Source organism: Anabrus simplex, chromosome 9, assembly GCF_040414725.1.
Source record: "Anabrus simplex isolate iqAnaSimp1 chromosome 9, ASM4041472v1, whole genome shotgun sequence".
In the NCBI taxonomy this organism is placed as follows: domain Eukaryota; kingdom Metazoa; phylum Arthropoda; class Insecta; order Orthoptera; family Tettigoniidae; genus Anabrus; species Anabrus simplex.
Window position 1 is genome coordinate 85,127,019 of NC_090273.1, and position 20,415 is coordinate 85,147,433.

Below are 20,415 nucleotides of genomic sequence, written 5' to 3' on the forward strand. Positions count from 1 at the left end.
GAACTAGTCTCCTGTAGTGACTTTTAAAGGTGTAGGTATCACCTTGGCACATGGGCTGAGCGATACTTGTGTCTGTGGAAACCATGCTAGTGTTATGTTGGAAAATTTAATGTGTGGATGGCATGTAGCATTTTAAAGGAATACCAACACATTACAATTTTCCCACTTCATTTTGGCATTGAAACTAATGAGCCATTCCTCCATCAGAGCACCAGTCATCCACGCCTTTCTGTTTGCTCTCCATATGACTGGAAAATTACGTGGATCTAGATGTATGAAGCACTGTGGCTTAGCTGATTTTCCTATCACCAAAGGTTTTTCAAGTTTTCCCGCCAAATTCCCGCAAAGAAAAACAGTCAACCATTCTTTAGACATTTTGCTGCCTACACATTTTTCTCCGTGCAACGAGAGCTACTTTGAAGGAAGTACTCTATAGAACAAACATTTCGTCTCCATTGTAGATGTTTGGAAAAAACCCATCCAATAATGTCAGCTTTACCTGCCACTCACAGTAAGGTGAACATCACTTGCTTCCCCACACACCTGATTCCAAACGATATTATGCATATGTCTAAAGTTTTCAAGCCAACCATCTGAAGCCTTGAATTCTGGCTTATTCAATTTTTTGGCAAGTTCAACGACTTGGCTTTGAAGAATAGGTCCACAAATAGGCTTTTTTTTTAAGGAGCATTAACAAACCACTCCAACAGCAACTCAATTTCTTCATACCCTGTCAGTTTCTGCTTCCATTTCATGTCACCATTATTACCTCCCAGTCACTTGCTCATTACGAGATCTGTGTTTTACCGCAATGAAACTGTAACATTATATCCTGAACTTTTCTTTGTTCTTTTTCCTTCATTTCTATCACTTTGACTTTGTCGTGTAATGACAGCGCCACATTTTTACACAAGAATAACCATATTCACTCCACCACTTACAGGGACTGGAAAGCCAGATTGCTCCCCTGTAAGCAATGCGGAGGTTCTTGCCGCGACTGTCGCCCTAGAACAAAGGAAGTTTGTGTTTACCTCCACAGCCTACTGTTGCGAGTTGCTTGAAACTACAAACTGTTTTAACATAAAATTTACTTCAGCATAGCCTGTTCAAAAAGTGAATCCTGTTTTAAACATAATTTACTATAGAATAGCCTGTTAAAAATGTGAATTCAGTTTTGAAAACTCAAACAATTTCCGTTTCCGCATTGAGCAGTTTCAGTTTTATTCAGAAAAAATAACAGGTAATACATATAATTTTAGTCTGGATCAAGAAAATATTCCATTATAGACAGGATTCCATGTTATCCAGTGTCCGATTTGGACAGGTTTCACTATATAAATCTATCAGCAGTAAGGTCAAAATTTTGGTGATGATTCAATATACAGGGTTTTAAATAGCACCTGCAGAATGCTGTGAACTGGTCTGGCATTCTAGTCATATATTTAGCATATGGCCTGGGCGCTAAGAGGATTAAATTATTAAAACCAGCATGAGTTTTGAGATATCAAAGTGATAGAGTCAAACACCCCTTATTATATCCAGAAAATAAAAGTGCTCTCTTTCCTCCAAAGGATGAATACAGAAAGAAAGAATGTTTAGCTGAACATGGGACTTTCATCGAAAAGGCAACTGAATAATGCCCAAACAGAATTGAACAGTACACACATCCAAATAGCCTGAAATTTTGAAACACTTTCTTCCCTGCTTTTTCCGCACCCTGGTGGAATCACGAATATGATCTGTTTCTAATATGTGGACTTGATCCTCTTTTATGGCCAGATGCCCTTGCTGACCAGTATCGTATGCGGAGGGATGCGTTTACTATTGTGTATTTCTGTCGTGGTTGGCAGTGTAGTGTTGAATATGTGTGAAGATGAGATTCTTGAGACAAACACAATCACCCAGTCCCCAAACTGAAGGAATTAACCAGACGCGATTAAAACCTCCGACCTGACGAATAATTGAACCTGGGACCCTCCGAACCAAAGGACTCTACGCTGACTTGGCAGTCTAGGAGCTGGACAATTTCATAACCTACTTAAAATATTTTGTAGAAAGTCGTAGAAATGTCCCACATTAGTTCAGATGTTATTACAACATCCACCTTGTGCAAGACCAAACGTGCTAACAGACTTTTTTGGTTTCAATTTCTGATGATAAATATTAGGACATACCAAGCGTTTTCAATTTTATATTTGATGATTGTTTTTTTATACTTTATATTATTCCCTATTATGGCATCTATGACTGAGGATGACCTCATATGTAAAAATTGTGATAAATTGTCAGTACAGATACAGAATGAAATTTTTTACCTACTTCAGTGCTCTCCCTAGAACAATTTTTAATGGGTGCAACACCCAGCTGTTTTTACAGACCAGCCAGCTAACATAACCTACACAGGTGCTAGTTACATAATATTCATACATATTTGAGTCATTTTGGGTACTCCAAATTCACAAGTAAATACTGTAAACAGTTTATTCATTATTGTCAGCATAACTGCATCAATTACATTGGAGTTCAAATGTTTAGCTTGACTATCAAGTAGTGTTGTGCGCGAGTGTTGTCTGGATTAGCGTGGAATCACGTTCTAGAACGATTCCACTTGTCACAAACCCGTACAACAATCCACGGCAACGGAGTGGTAGGCCTAAGCCCGTATTACATGATTATGAACGAGCAGTAGAAAACTAGAAATTAAAAATACTCTTATGTCTTGCTCGTGATAACATTAAAATAGTCCAGCTTTGCAGTTAATGTTTATTATTTATTTATAGTTAATGCCCTGAGGAGAATATTGAAATTGTTTTCATATTGATTTCTTACGTAGTATTCCCTGCCCGGCTACTCATTCCTACCACCTAGCTGACGAAAATTTCTGGGTGGAAAACTGTACATATAGGGTCAAATTTGGCAACAATGTGTAAAGGCGTCTTATGAGAAATACATCTACCTGGATTGAAAGCACCGTGTGTCATTACTGACGATCTAGAGAGAGATTTATTAAAGAAATAAATCGTCCGTCCTCCAATGAGGGTGACCATTTGGATCCGGAATAAAATTTAAATGGAGTTTAAAAATATCAAGAAATGAAAATTTAATCGTTGAAGCTGTTATCTTTTTTCCCAGGGTTGGTGAGGGAGAAATGTCAATCACGTTCTCAGGTACAGATGGAAGTGAATGATTTGCAGAATGTCCCTCAGTATCTGTATTACTATTTTTTCTAACTCGCAGAATGGTACTTTCAAGTTTTGTAGGAAGTTCGATGTCTGACTAGATGAATTGTGTAATGTTTCATGAACTTACTAACGATTCAGGAAGTAGTTATTTTTTTCAAACTGAAAACTGTACCATAAAAACTTTGGTTCACTACAACAGTGTGTACATATTCAAATGGATTCGCTGGGAAATAATTCTTAGACAAGTGTAAAAACAAAACTAAATTACTGATAGTGTCATCATAACATCAGGCAAACTACTGTAGTACAGTATAAGTTAAATTAAGGAGAATTTTTTGAGATTGTATGTATGTTTTGTTGACTGACTTAGATATTAAGTTTAAGCTTGCAAGGCGATGTTCACAATGATGTAGGTCAACAATCATTTGTTATTTTGAAATACAAGTAGCTGGGTCTTGATTTTACCCCCAGATGTGTCTAGTTAAAGGACAGCAACCACCACCCACTGCGACGCTGTTCCATAGCATACACAATGCCTTGACTAGTGAAAGCTGTGATTAAACACAAAGATGTCTGTAACACTGTAAATAAATGCCAGTATATTTGATATTCAAAATGTTGTTAACACAAAAGTTGGTATTAAAAAAATTAAGCATTACAGGACTGGAATGAAAAATGTATTAAACTAAAAAGTCACAAGTTTCACATGTTATTACCTTGTACTTTTTTTTAAGTTCAATTAGTTCAGGTAAATGGACAATGGATCCCTCCATACTGTACACACCCTCAACAACAATCAGGATCTTCTTCCAAGGTTCTCCAGTTTTAGGCTGACCAGAAACAATGCTACGTTGCAATATCTTCTCCAAACTCTTCATATCTACAAGATCACAATGTGTTTTTAAATTTTTCAAACGAAGTACAAATATTGTAAGCTTTGTCAATAGTGACAATCTTGTAAATCAAGAAAAAGAAAACAAAATACACTGCTTTATGCTAAATCTGCCTTAATAACTCAAAATGTTAAGGTAGTAATAGGCACATCAATAAGGCACTGTGAGGCATTTTAAATGAGAATTAATGTACTTGAACACTAGTTTTTGATCATGTATGTAATAGTAGTAGTTTAATAACTGAACGGTAACATACTATTGTGCTTGAAAACCTTGATGGTAGCTCCAGACATTCGCAGTCCAAGGATGAGTGATGCATGGTTCTTTTCGTCGCTCACAACTAGACAACCAGGAGACAAAATGGTGGGAAGGTTCAAAGCATTTGTAGCAAAACCCATTCCAAACACAACAGCATCTTCCACGCCCATAAATCTTGCAGTTAATGCTTCCAATTCTTGTATTAATGGTGTAGTACCTACAAATAAATAAATGAAATAGCTTAACAATCATCATTTCCTCTATTGTAAGGACAAAACACTGAAAATAGAAAAAAGTTTTAAGTCATTACATGAAAAAATCCAAAGGCTACTAAAAGGTAACCTGCATCATAAATCAGAACTTATGAATGGACACCTTGTATCTGCAATTTTGTCTACAGAGCAAAAGAACAAAAATTAATTTCTGTATAATAATAATAATAATAATAATAATAATAATAATAATAATAATAACAACAACAATAATCTGAAACCTGTCAAGACATGATGGTCAATGAGGTAAATATTTATTGAAGGATTTCCTTATATATGACATTCCTTGTACAATTTTCGTTACATCAAACGGACACGTCTTACGGCAGCAATGGGATAGGAAATGGCTAGAAGTGAAAAAGAACTGGCCCTGGCCTTTGCCTGGCATAAAAATGGGAAAGCATGGAAAACCATCTTCTGTGCTGCTGACAGTTTGAAGCTACTATCTGCCAAATGGAAGCTAATAGCTTAGTGACCCAAACCACGTAGCCCCTTGCTCCGTGCATTCCTTGTACCTGTCGGCATTATTCCAACTTTAAAATATCGCTCTCTTGACATTGAAACCTTTAATTGGCCATGGCTGAAAATTGCCTGAGGTAAACTGAGATCTTTATGTCCCTTGGGGTTTACTGGTCATGATACCAAATGCCAAACGAACTGGAAATTGATGCCTCTTGAAATAAAATAGAAGTGTTTTATCAGATATGGTGAAGTCAATTTGAGGGATCAGAGCTCTGTCCAGCCTTATCTTCACTTATTTTCTCCAAATCTAACCATTTTTGTACATACTTCTTTGAATTAGGCTCTAATCTGTTTCTGATGAGGAGCCGTAGGGAAACATTCAGATTATTAAGGAGCATAAAGGCTCTAATTTTTAGAATAAGCATACATGGAGGCAAACCATAATGCCAATGAATTCAAGAATTCTGAAGGAAATTGAAGTAGCTAGCCTTCCTTTCATTTTCAGTATTAATTTGTTGATGCTAGTGTATGGTTTTGAATTACTGGGCATAAGCTCAATGACTTTCCAATTAATTCATTCATTCACTTCTTAAGAATGACATCTTTGAAGAAAATTAATATATTTTGCAGAAGTGAACGCTTTGCTGTCAATTTCAATTACACTATCAACATGTGCTAAAATTCTGGCTGGTTGTTCAATAACATTTGATCAATCACCATCTACACAGAAGCAGTCACTGTTACCAATGTCTTGCAAAACAAATCAGGAAATTCCATTTTGTGTGTTTTGCCCACATATTTCTATGTAGGTTGGAGTATTTTGAGAAAGGTTAAAAGAGGATATTACTTAATATATTTATGAATAGATATGATCTATAAAACCGTGAAAAATGCCTGAGAGGATCTGTTGTGCTGACCACACGACACCTCGTAATCTGCAGGCCTTTAGGCTGAGCAGCAGTCGCCTGGCAGGGCATGGCCCTTCGGGGATGATACAAAATGGGGTATGGTTTTATAAGTAATTATTTGGCATATGACAAAACATTTATGAAATCTCTACCGAGAACAAGAAGGAATGGAATGTAATTTTCTATGATATATATTTTAGAAGACAATTTACACACATTAATAAATGACTATTTGCCACTGGGACTTTATCCTATATTGGGCAGTGGTAATCTAATATCGCCAGCTGCTTTGGAATATAATTTTAAACCAGACACCGAATTCTCACATAAATTTAGAGGAATGTTGAATGTAACATGCACTGTTCAACAGCTGGATTATCAAAACAATGGTTTTCCCTGTCCACAAACTCCCCTTCCACCTCCTCTATCGTGACTGCCTCTCAGCACTCTCACAGTTCAGGCGGGCTTGGGCTCGCCAGCAGGCAAGCGCATTAGCCAATCAAAATGCTACATTTATTTTCATTATTTAAAAATATACGGCAAGAAAATTTTATGCTTTTAAAGACACACTGTAAATCTACAGGCCAAGAGCTTTTGTCAGAATGCTTTATGATGACCATTGGTTAAGCGGTTCTCTCAAAATCAATGTTAAAAAAATCAGCCTAGTGTTTTAAATATACAGATAATTGTATGGACTCTGCTACAGTCATTTTGATTAGATGCCATCTAGGCTATCAATTTCAGTGTTCCATTTTACCAAATGACAGAATGAAACAATCTCTCTTGGGTGATTTTAATGAATTCTGTTATGCTCACTTTGTATGCCATGGAATGTCAAATGGACTTTTTTTTTCTTTCATACTTCAAAAATTTAACCACCTCTACTGTTAATGTAGATTTCAATTCCCATAGGTCTCCACTACGTGCACTAGTCATGTGTTTTGGTAGGGGTGCTAGTTACCAACTGATGAGCCCAAACTGGCACACAGTGGCAAAACTCTGGCAACCAAAAATGAGTTAACTCGAAAATGTATAATTTCCAATAACAGACCAAGTATATTGGAATTACACCTCTGCTGGGCTTGGGATCCAGAGACCATCACTACAACTGATTCACAAAGGGAGCCAGTTTTTTGTATTTATCAACAGGATTATCATCAAATTGAATTTATAATTTGTAACTGGTGCTTCATTCTCTCGATTCTCAATCACACAGGACAGGATTTTTGTTTGTTTGTGAAATCAGACTTGTTGTTACACATGAGGTCTCCATTCCTAAGCAACAAAATACGAGACTGACAGAGCTATTAGTAAGAAACACTTTCCACACATATCACAAAACACCCACACACACACACCAGTATATGCACACAAATACACACACAATATAAATGAGATTGTCATCAGCAAACCAGTATATGCACACAAATACACACACAATATAAATTAGATTGTCATCAGCAAAAATAGGGCATTATTTAATACAAAATAATGAGCCATACACTGCTACTAAACTCCAGCAGAAACAAGCAATTAAATAGGGTTGGTTTTTTTTTTTTTTGGAAAAAGGAGAGAGCGATCTAGTCACATCCACACTAGACTACTCAATCTACTTCAAACAATGGATGCAACAAGAAAACTTACCAGTTTAACTGATAATAGTTATATATCTATACAGCTATTTGTAGCTGTATATGACCAACCTGTAAAGAAGACAGTTTAATTTGCTGAAATCAATGAAAGTACGACACGCATCGTTTCACTACAATACATAAAATACGGTAACGATATGATAACATTGATATTCAACAATAATTACGTACAGAATGCTAAGAGTTGTTATTACAAGATATTAGAATCATTGCGTATTGACGGTTTTCACTTTACAAAGGAAATATTATATGTATCCTCCTAATTCAGTACAAAATGTAATTCCATCATTAGATGGAGCAATAAAATTCAAACATATTTCGACTCGTTTGAGCCCCCACTTATTTCATTGAAGAAGTCTAAACATGTTTGAATTTTATTGCTCCATCTAATGCTGGAATTGTTTTGTATTGAATTAGGATACATTTAATTTTTCCTTTGTAAAGAGTTGATACTGTCGACTGCTTTAAACATTTAGGTAATATATCGTCAGAGGAAAGAAAATAGGACGAAAAGAGACAGAGAGAGAAACACAGATTGAACAAGCCACAAAGTTCCACGGAACAAGGACATGCCACCAAATTACAAGGATGTTCTCAACGAGACGGACGCTTCAGCAGCCTGGACACTGACCGAGAGAAGCAAGAGCATCCAAGCAACTGAAATGAGGTTCTTGAAAAGAATCGCAAGAAAAATAAGACAAGGTACACAATAAAGTGATAAGAGAGCTGGTGATGACAGGTTGTAGGACAAGACTGATTCAAAGATGAAGTAGTTTGGGCACATTATGAGAATGCCAAAGCAGACACACAAGGATAGGATGACAGGGAAGAGGGCTGGAGGCCTGCCCAGAACTAGATGGAAAGATACAGTGAGGGAGTGCAATAAGGACAGAGGAATCAATGCTCACAGTGTTCACAGAGGAGTGGTAGAAGGACAGAGCGAGGTGGATGGCCTGCCACTACCGTACCCAGAGGATCTGGAACAGGGAATGGATGACTATGTACAACAGCAATACTTACTAGTCCTGAAGCAGACTACACAACACATCCAAACTTCCTAATTAAATTGAAAAGGCATGCAATGCATTCTGAACAATTTCTTCAGGTCTCTAATGCATTCTAACGTGGATTAATAACTGCTGTCCACCCACTTCCCTTTCCTGCATTTCAACACAATCCAACTGATATCTACAATATTCAGTCTACATATTTCAATACTGTGACCACGTTTGAGTGATTTGACTCTTAGAGCCATTAGTTAAGTTACACTACAGTTTGCATTCAGCAGGTAAAATGAAGAAAGATTTCAAAATTTCTATTCAAACTAAGACAATGGAACAAGTATAATCTTTCTAATACCTGAGTAGGATAATATTGGAGGACAGCTACTGTCAACAAGACGTCAAAGTGTGGGTTGGAATGGAAAGAAAATGCTAACCATCTGTGCATTGAGCCTAGAGCTCAGGAAGCTATTGGTTAAAATATTTGTGTGGCGAGTGGGATTGAACAGTGTGAAACATGGACACCTAATTCACCCTGACTGGTTGTGTTCTGCATTTGTGATGTGGTGTTGGAGGTGCCTACTTAAGATTCCCATGACAGATCAAATCACAAATGAGTACGTACTTAATCGAGTTGATGAAGGAGGAATAATTCCTAGACAACTGCACGAAAGACCACTCAGCCTGGACTGCGCACACACTGTGAGGAAAAGAAACAGCAAGACTACAGCTCACTTTTATAGATCAACTAAAATAAGAAGCACAAGATCAGACATTTCGGCAAATGAGGGAAAGGGCTCTCTGTCAATGAAAGTTGAAGGAAACCAAACTGACAGATGGCTGATACGCTGCAGAGGGATGGAGTTTGCATGTATGCACTGGAAGAGCTTTAAAAGCTATGCAGAAGAGCTAGAACTATTGCTTTATTAGCACCTCCAGCAAGTCACAACTAGGATACCTTCACACTAGCACGACTGGGGTTAGAAGCATACCTAGAAGGACCATCATCCATCATTTTCACAGCTGTGAAATATATGTCTAGAGTAGGGTCTTTCAAATCGCAAATATATCGTACAACATTAATATAATAATTTTCTACATTATAGAGCAAAAATACACAACTATATAATGTAATTTAATGTGATAAAACGAATACAATGTAAGACAAAAATATTCCTCATATCCATTCTTTCCTCTGCAACCTCAAGTGTCTTCAAATTTCACACAATTAGTATGGAACTGCTGGAACAGTCAGCTGCAAACTCAATTTGCTGGAATGGTCCAGCTGCAACATCAATCATCATCACACTTCACACAAGTGTACTGGACACCGCTGGAGAAAGGTCCACATGCATACTTGCTACATTTGACACACGTGATGAGATCTATTCTTGTATCTACAACCTCCAGTGTGGTAAGTCTTTCTCACTGAATTTCTATACGAGACTGGATTAGGAATGTACACTGGATGTCTTGCCAGTGTGTTCGGTATAGCCATTTCTTCTCACAGCTCAAAAATGAAGTCCTGGGAAGATATTTTGTCACCTATGACTTCACGATAAATGATGCATGCATTTATTGCGGCAATGACTAACATATTGAAAAATACATGCATGGGCCACCTGCGACCTCCATATTTATTTATTTATTTATTCATTCTTGACTTACCTTTGTGGCAAAGTTAGAGCTCACGGCCCTTGCCTATGCTTGACCACTTCCAATAAGAACATTGAAAAATTTAAACAGAAAAATAAAAGGAGGGCAAAATAATTCTTAAAAAACCAGAGGTGCCAACCTTTGAAGTGGGTTATCAGTAATCCCATTTTTAACAACCACCCCCCCCCCCCCCCCCCCCCCCCGCGCCAAAAACTTTTACGAGTTAAATCCAAAGCACCCCGTTTGTCCTACAGCCATCTATTCTAAAGTATATCATATAACGCAATAAAATTTGCTCATTACCTGTTAGTTCTGCGATAAAAAATTCTTTGTAGCTTTTTTCGCACCCAGCAGCTGCTTTTCGGTGTAGGTTTTCTTGTAACATACTTCCCCCTGAGATGACATTTTCGTCTTCAGAACCATAAGCGATTCCAGTGTAGATGTACTTAGTGTAGGCCTGAATTCTGTCTGATTTTTCCTAACAACACTGAAAACTCTTTCTGTGGGAGAGTTACTATGAGGTACACTTAGTTCTGCAAATACAACATTACTTAAGGTTTTATACTTAATCTGTCCACTTTCATTTTTAAGCTCTGCAATCTGGCCCCAATTCACATCAATGTTAGGTCCATGTACAATATATTCCGGGAAAGTATCACATTGGTAAACTGCAAATTCCTCTTCAAGTTTGTCATGTTCACTTTCTTTGACCAAAGTTGGGAATCATCGAATAAAGTATTCAAGAGATGAATAGGAAACCTTCGTTCTGAGAGAGATGTCTACAACTTCGGCATGATGAAGAAATTCATCATCAAGGGGAAATTTCCTGGTAATGTAACTGCAAGCTGCCATATAAAACTCTCTTACAGAATTATAAAACATCTCTTCATCACAGTCATTATCTTTCAAGTATGCCCTACCTTTTGCTCCAATTACCAAGTCCTCATTGGCTTTCTGGTATTTCCTCCTCTTGAATTCAACACTCAAAATGGAGGTAGATTCTGACTGAAGAGAACATGGCTGAACAAATCTGACCAACAGGTCAGTTAAAAGACCAGTAAGTTTCCTCCTAAGATGTATGGCTGGAGCATCTTGTTGCAGAAATATATTCACAGAGTTAAAAACAGGAAGTGTACTCTGAAGAAAGTAGCAAAACAGTATTGTGTGTGGGTCTTGTATGAAAGATTTCACAGTTTCAAATTGCTTGGTGGTCTCACTTTTATGGTGGGTCTCACTACAAAACATGAGTGTCAAAGCTTCCCACTGCTCAAGAACTCTATCAATAGACTGAAGAAGCGAGAGCCAACGGGTACTAACATATTTCAAAATTTTGTGACCCTCTGTGCCACAAACAGCCTGATAAACTTTCAACGTGTTTTGTCTTTTAGAACTCTTGTCAAGATAGTAATATAACTGAACCAAAAAGTTCTCTACATTGACTGGCAATTGGGCTGATGCTTTTTGCGCACAGATGTGTATGAGATGACATGAACAACCCGGGACATAAACAGAAGAATGCCTGTCCTTCACAAATTTGGCAACACCTTTATTTGCCCCTATCATTGTGTATGCATTGTCAGATGAAAAAGAAATGCAATTTTTCCATGGAATGGCTAAAGAAGACAATTCACGATTAATTACAGAGAAAATTCCCTCACCAGTACTGTCACTACTCTCTAACAATGACAATAGAAGAGTTGATATTTGACCTCTCTGAGCATTAAAGAAAGAGACAACTATAGGATCTGCATTTGAATCCGTACTACCATCAGTAGCGAAGGAAAAAGGCGTTATTTGCAAAAGTTCACTTAATTCCCGTTTTGCCTCAGGTGCCGTGTATTGAACTAAAGCAGAGGTTTTAATTCCTGCACAACCATATTTCTGAGATATTTTTGAGTCGGGGAACATTGATCTAAACAAATTTCCAGCGTGGTCTGAAACTGATAGCGGAATATTATGCTCCAAAAGAAATGTGAACAATAATTCGGCATTTGTCACCGCAGTTTCATTACTTTTTACGAAGAACGATGAAACAGACTGGTTTCGTAATTTTGATTCACCGTATGTGTGATGTTTCTTGGATTCTATGTGTCTTCTGCAATCATCTCGTCCACCGTGAGCCACAGAGAAATCAAACGAACACACACTACAGAACACGTGGTTTTCACTAACACGTGAGGCAAGCAAGCATGGCCATTCCTTTGTGTAACCGTCTCGATATTTCTGTAACACTGCTGTCTTCTTAGAAGAAGATGCAATTTGACAATTGCTCCGCTTCATTTCACAAAACCAATCACTACTTTTCGAATCAACGTCTAGGATAATTAGAATTGAAATGCGCTAAATATACGAGTATACCATTCTTTCTACGAACACAACAGAGAGCCGAATGTGCGCACTGGAGAACAGCAAGGCAAGGAGTAGCGAGTTGGCAAGGAGTAGGGCCTACCTCACGGCCGACTTGATACGTCACGTCTTTCCCGCGTCATTCTTGCTAAGAGAGCAGCGTATATCTATGTAGCTGGCCGTGATTTCACAACGCTCACGGGAAACAAAAGGAAGTGACGACCAAATAACTGCCAAATATGTTTGGTAGCCAACGTACAAGCATTGAAACGAGGCGGGTTGACCAGTAATGCTCTAAGAGATTTAACATTTTTTACTTCTTTCCTTTTTTTTGCAGAAATTAATTTTTATCGTGACAAGGTTGCTTTTCATATATAAGTAATAATTTCCCCTTCGACCGTAAAGCCGTAATCGCGAAGTGAAATCCGTAATCATTACGGACAATCCGTAATAGTTGGCACCTCTGAAAAACCAAATACTGTTGACTGATACAATATAAATACAATTAAAATTAAATGCTTAATACTGTACATATAATGTTATCTAAATACCTGCACCTAACAGTCAAGTGAAACAAATTTATATTATTATTCTTATAACAGATGCAAGGAAATGTAAACTTCTAAACTACTGTTGAGTATTTTACATGTTAATTACCAAAAAGCATGATGAAAATACGAACAATTAAGATCGGGTAACAAATTCGTAAGGCAATAAGAGTCATAATACTAGTAATAATAATTGTACCGGGAGGTACACCTCAACGCCGTGCATTCAAAATAAGCGCCTTAAAGAACTTCTCTATCAAACAAAAGTGAAACTGCTATCACAACAAGTTGGAACTTTAATCAGAAGATGTCACCACTGAAATACTAAGTAATTCTTTTGTTGTGAAATTTCCTAAACTGACTGAATTTCTCCCCGTTTTGCTTGTCTTTCATCAAGAAGTTTGGACATTTTTCTACAGATGACACTACTAAAAACTGGGGGACGAGCGTTGCTTTACGTCCGTAGGTGAAACCTTAAATTACCCTACACGTGTCCCCCGGGTGGTGCTAAGAAAGCAACGGCGAAGAGATGCGATCGAACTGTCTGAAAAGACCTCTCGGTCATAATGCACAGAGTAATGAAGAAATCGGTCCTTATCAGGACCCGGAAGCCTATAGCCGAAAAATCGGACCTTCAATTCGAATATGCCATCTTAACATCGAAGGCATCAGCAGAGCAAAATGCGAGTGTCTAGCTAAAATTCTGAAAGGTCAACAGATTGATGTCATTGCGCTACAAGAAACTCATACAGCCAATGAAATGCAACTAAGAACAAGAGGCAAGATCCCAGGCTTCAAGTTAGTGGCTCACAATAACCACGAGATGTATGGCTTAGCTACCTATGTGAGAAACAATATTACTAACTACGCAGTAGTCGACTGTAGCTCAAGTGATGACATTTTCACTGTCACAATTAAAATCAATAATCTAACAATAATGAATGTATATAAGCCACCAAACACAATGTGGCCCACTCCTCCTCTACCATCCTTACAACACCCAACCGTAATCATAGGAGACTTCAACAGTCATCACACATGTTGGGGCTATCAACAAAATGATCTAAATGGGGAGGCAATTGTTGACTGGATGGACATGGAAAATCTTAAACTAATCTATGATGCTAAAGAAAAAGGAACCTTCTTCTCTGCCCGATGGGGTAAGGAATACACTCCAGATCTTCCCTTCATAACCCAATCCCCAAACTCTCCAAACCAGATACTTCGCTCAGTTCTCAACAGTTTCCCTCATAGTCAACACCGGCCTGTCATACTCCAAATTGGCATGTATATTCCTGTCATTCGATCTTATCCGAAACCTAGATGGAACTTTAAAAAAGCTAATTGGAAAAAATTTAAAGAACAAACTGATGCAAATATAAGATGGATTAAGCCAACCTTTAATAACTATGACAGATTTGTTGGAGTTATAAAAGGTGCTGCTCGGCGCTGCATTCCAAGAGGATGCCGTAAAGAATATATTCCTGGATGGACTGCAGAGAGCGAGAGCCTTCTTAAGGAATTTGAGGAAAATGGCAGCAATGAAACAGCCACAAAACTTATTCAATCACTGAATGACAATAGAAAACAAATTTGGAACGACACTGTGTCATCTCTTGATTTTACCCACTCAAGTAGAAAGGCCTGGTCTCTCATTAGAAAGCTTGACTCATCAAAGCCAGCTGGCAGGCAGAAGCTGAGTGTTAACATTAATGATCTAGCCAAACACATGATCTCTATCTCAAAGATCAATAGAGATAAACAAGTTGTAAGGGAAATCCGGTCAGCACTGAAACATAAAAAGCAATTAGCAAAACAGTCATCCCAATTCTCTTGTCCTTTCACAAGAGAGGAAACCCTAGAAGGCATCAAGAACATAAAATCCGGGAAAGCAGCAGGTATAGACGGCATCTATCCTGAATTCCTGCAACATCTTGGACCTGCAACAATCACTTGGCTCACCAAATTCTTCTCCAATATTTTGGAGACAGGTAACCTTCCTTCACTATTCAAGAAGACCAAAGTAATATCGATCTTGAAACCCAACAAAGACCCTCTGAGAGTGGAAAACTACAGACCCATTGCACTGCTAAGTGTTACTCTAAAGCTCCTGGAAAGACTAATATACAATAGGATCTCAGAAACCATCAATAATCTCCTTCCCACAGAACAAGCTGGCTTCAGACCTGGAAGAAATTGCGCTGACCAAATTTTTGCATTGACCTCTCATATTGAAAATGGATTTGAGAATCGGAAGATTAGTATGGCTGTCTTCTTAGACTTATCAGCAGCCTATGATACTGTCTGGCGAGAAGGGCTTCTGCTAAAACTTATCTCTGCCATCCCCTGTGTCAAGCTTACTAATCTCATTGGCAATATGATTAGCAACAAAAACTTTCAGATCTTTTCGGATGATGCAGTAAGCAAAACCTACAAACTGAATGATGGACTTCCACAAGGATCTGTTCTGGCACCCTTACTTTTCAACCTCTATACTGCTGACTTACCAGCAACTAAGTCCAGGAAATTTATTTACGCAGATGATATACTACTGGTTAGCCAAACACCAAGTTTTCCAGAAGCTGAACAAATTCTTACAGCAGATCTAGAAAAGCTAGATACATACTTCCAAAAGTAGTGTCTCCATCCAAATCTCCAAAAGACTGTTGTATCTGTGTTTCATCTCAGAAATAAATTTGCCAACTACAAGCCTTCAATAACATTCAGAAATCAATCCTTACAACACTGTCCCTTCCCAAAATATTTAGGTGTCACATTAGACAGATCCCTAACATATAAACATCATATTAACAACACAGCCGCCAAGATTAAAAGTCGGAATAATATTCTTCAAAAATTAGCCGGCACATCTTGGGGCGCAAACAACCAAGTGTTGAGATCTACTGCTCTAGCTCTTTGCTATTCAGTTGCTGAATACTGCGCTTCAATTTGGCTGAACAGTGCTCATACTGCGAAGATTGATGCTCAACTAAATCAAACAATGCGCATCATAACCGGTTGTATTCGCTCTACAAACGTGGCCTGGCTGCCTACACTCAGTAATATTCCTCCGCCTTGCTTAAGAAGGTCTGAAGCTCTTCTAAAACTGTGGAAGAAGACCAGCCAGGACTCCAACCTCCCCGTTCACCAGGATATTACTCAACCTGCCCCTCCTCGACTTAAGTCTAGATCTCCACCCTGGCGCACTGCACTTACACTGGAAGAATCTGGGTTCTTCATCACGAACGCCTGGTTACACCAATGGCAGCAGTCTTCTGTTCCCAATCAACATCTTGTGACTCTACCTCATGTTCAACCTCCTGGATTCCATCTACCCAGACGTCAATGGAGGACTCTAAACAGGATAAGAGTCAATCAAGGAAGATGCGGCTATACGCTTTATAAATGGGGCTGGCAGAAGTCTTCTGGGTGTGATTGTGGAGCTACCTCACAGACCATCCACCACGTAATTGCCGAGTGTCCACGGAGAGCATTTCAAGGTCCTTTGGAGGACATTCATAACGCAACTGAGGAGGCCTTGACATGGATCAATGGACTTGATTTGGAACTATAGGCTTCTGCTTGTATATATTGTGTATATATTGTATACTTATTTATATAATCTATCTGTGCACATCATACGATAAATAAATAAATAACTACTAAAAACTATTATCATGCACCCTGGTGCAAGATGAAAGAACTTATAATTTTAAAAAGTTTTGTATTTCTAGGTCGTCCATAACTGATCTATGTTCATTTATTTTTGGGTTGGCAATACTTCATTTTCTTTCCGCCAGTTTTCAATCTAGCCAATCACTAATTTTTGTAATTAATTTTCAACCAATCCCACATTTCTTGTTCACTTTGTGTTAACCAATAAAATTTTAGAGGGTGTGTCCTGATTAATCTTGAATGCTCTCGAACCTTCCCTGAGGGTTTATAAACTGTGGCTTTTCACCTTTCCTGGCCAATTGATCATCGTCTATCTGAGTGTGTGTGTTTAAGCAGGAGGCGGGCGGCCTCTTTCGTCGGCAACTAGACCATCTAGAAGGTAACGGCCACATAATTCCATCTTTCTTGCTGTAGCCGCAAATTATTCCGAGGGGAAGGTCCGAATCTTTAACTATGTAATCTACTTTTCTAAAATGTAACCTTTATTTCGACTGATGTAAAAACTTCATAAAATCTACAATTGTAAATCTGGGATAGAGAGTGAGTTACCCTCTCGAGCTCCCCTTCATCTTGGTTTGAGGTGACTTCATTTTGTAACGATTTTCTTCCTGTAATGTGTTAAAGTGATTTCCATGCAAGCCACCTCAGTAGTTTGGGAATAGCCCCTGCTTCATCGGCCGAGAGCCCTACAGGTTTTAATACTTTATTATCTGGAGCGTAGTGTTCACCTGCATTCAGTTTGTGTTTTGGGCCGTTTACTTAACCTGCTCTTTTTCACAAAGGCCCCATAGGTTGGGTACTAGATACCCCTGTTTCAAATTATAGTTGGGCCATGGAAGGCCAGAGAGTGTAAAATTTTGATGATTGCCTTGAGTGGGCCATAAGAAACAGAGCCTGTTAGCTCTTTTTTCAAAGTTTTGTAACTGTGAAGGGTGCCTCTGGGAGGCTTGACATTGTAATTGAGGGAGCAAATGCTCTTGAATTAAGGGGATTTCTGCCCTTGGATAAATGATTCCTTAGTTTGAATTAAAGTTTTGGTAAACTGAATCCGGTATCTCTGACATTGTAAAATAGGGGCTTGAAGCCCAAAACTGTTAACATTCTGAATCTTGGAGTTTCCTAGTCTTGTTTGAAGTTTGCTTTTGTACCTGATGTATTGTTATGTTCACTCAGTGAAAAATATTGTTGTTAAGTTTGCTTTTGGAAAAGAAACTTAACCCTTTAAAGTTTTAACTCAACTTTGATATTGTAGATAGACCCATTCACCCCGGCACCTTCTTTAACCTCTTTCTGCTCCATGGGTATCCCCGTAACAATAACAAAAATAAGAAACACAGCAAAAGGATGAAGAGATTTTGGGAAGACTAGAAGAAACGTTGTGCTAAGTAAGTTCACAAGCGCTCCTTAGTTGGGCATAACGAATCAAGAAAATAATAATAATAATAATAATTGTTACGGAGTTATCCGTGGTAGTTAAGAGGTGAAAGAAGGTGCTGGGATGAATAGGACTCAATCTACGAAATTAAAGTTAATTTTAAAATTTAACAAGGTTATATTTTTCTTTTCAAGATCAAGAAATAACAAATATAACAGGTACTCAGTAGCCTAACAACAAATCGAGAATGTTCAATTACAGTGTTACAGGATTTGGGCTCCGAGAGTCAGACACACAATTCTTGAGCAGCAAGCCCAACTTTACCCAAATACAAGATTCGACAAAGGGGCAGAAAACCCCAATCATGCCCAGGAGCACTTGCTCCCAATTACCTAATAAAGCCTCCTCGAGGCACACAAAATCAACTTTTAAGAAAGAGCAAACCCGCTCTCAAAATTCAAGCCTATCAAAGGCCACACCGAACTCCACCTTTAAGCTGTCCTCCAATTACAATAACACAGGGGTAAAAATACCCAACCTACTGAGGCCTATTCAGTGAAGAAACAGGACAATTACATGGCCTCCAAAAATACCAACTTGAGGAGGCGAAACTGCACTCCTAATACATTTTGTTTAAAATCTACTTGGCACTAGGCCGTTAATGCAAGGGCTAATCCCATATTAAAGAGGTGACACGATAGGAAAACTTATTACATTTCGAAACGAAGAAAAATGGTTGAGAAAACGTAGTCACCTCAAGAACAATATGAAAGGGAGCTCGAGAGGGTAGGCACTCTCTATCCCAATTTGTAGTTTAAAGAGATAGAATTTATACCAAGAGTCTTTAACATTTTAAAGGAAAGTTACATGATAAAAGTTTCGAACCCGCCCCGAGGGTTAAACTGCTGAGCTAGCAAGAAAGAAGTTATAAGGCAGCCATTACCTGGTGGTTAAACTGCTGCCCGAAGAAAGAGGCGCTTCCCGCCCCCTGCTACATAATTTACACACTGATAGATGTTACTGAAGTGGCGCAGAGACCCGAAAATCAGCAGTTTATATACCCTCGCGGAACATTCGAGACCTTTCAGGAATGAGAACACCCGCCCACAAGCCTTTTATTGGACGACCAAAAGATTACATGTCAGAAGTGAAGAAGAAAACCAGGATTGGTGGAAAATTAATTACAGAAATTACTCATTGGTCGAATTCAAAACTGGCGGAAAGTGGAGGGTTATACAGCCAACCTAAACAATGACTGAAAGAAATTTAACAAAGAACAAACTTATGAACAAAAAATTTCTCCAAAAACACAGTTCTTTCACTTCGCACTAGGGTGCATAATTGTAGTCCTTCAGTAGTGCCATCTAGAAGCGAATGTTCACACTTCAGGCAAAACAAAAATACATCGAAAACAACACCGTACAGAACACTTCAAAATTTACAAGTAGGGACATCATCTGAGAAACTAGGGAATTAACACTGTAGTTCCAAGTTCAGGCTTCCTCCAGTATAGGAGTTTCAACTGGCGCAATGTTTGAATTAGCGGAGCGGAGGTGTACCGCCCGGTACAATAATAATGAATGAAGTGTATACCAGATAAAAGAAAACCTATTCACATAAAATACGCACACCGAGTCGCACAACTCAGTTTTATGTTCTAAGGAAAAACTGTCAGCAGGCAGATTTGAATTTAAGAGGGGAAGTCAAGAGCCGAATATCAACTGGGAGTGCATTCCAGAGTCTTGATACAGTAACTAGAAAAGAATTCTTGTAAGAATTCAATTTAGCAGAATTTCAAGTAGGGAACCACAACAGGTACTAATTTTATGGAACGAGAGAAGAAAACTAAAATTGGAAGAAGTGTTTGTCGAAAGTAGTTGGTAAATAAGTGTCATTAGGTGAAAATTACTCTTGTTCACTTATGCGTAGCCATCCCAATGTTTTGAAATATTATTAGTTGTACAAAAGCGGGATACTGGACGAAAATGTCTACTCCAAAATTAGTAGTATTATAAAACTTTGCAGATTCTGGAAGCTGCTTCTCACTTTGTCAATAGTCACCAAAGTGTGTACAGTAGTCTTTGTAGACGGTGGCACCTCCCAGCATGTTCTCTTTACAGTATGAACCAAACTATTCTCCAGACCACCTTTTGAGCAGACTAAAGCGGAAGTGAGTGTATGGACCAG

The 20,415-nt window shown here is 38.3% G+C and overlaps 1 protein-coding gene across 3 annotated transcripts in view; it reads right to left on the minus strand.

Moving 5' to 3' along the window:
• lace (serine palmitoyltransferase long chain base subunit) overlaps window positions 1-20,415 on the minus strand; it is a 234,107-nt gene that overhangs the window by 96,596 nt on the left and 117,096 nt on the right. For all 3 annotated transcript variants that reach the window (XM_067153519.2, XM_067153521.2, XM_067153522.2), the window contains exons 6-7: window positions 4,332-4,550; window positions 3,899-4,062 (exon numbers count right to left, since the gene is read on the minus strand). In XM_067153519.2, the coding sequence (XP_067009620.2) occupies window positions 3,899-4,062; window positions 4,332-4,550 (383 nt within the window). The remainder of the gene's footprint in view (window positions 1-3,898; window positions 4,063-4,331; window positions 4,551-20,415) is intronic.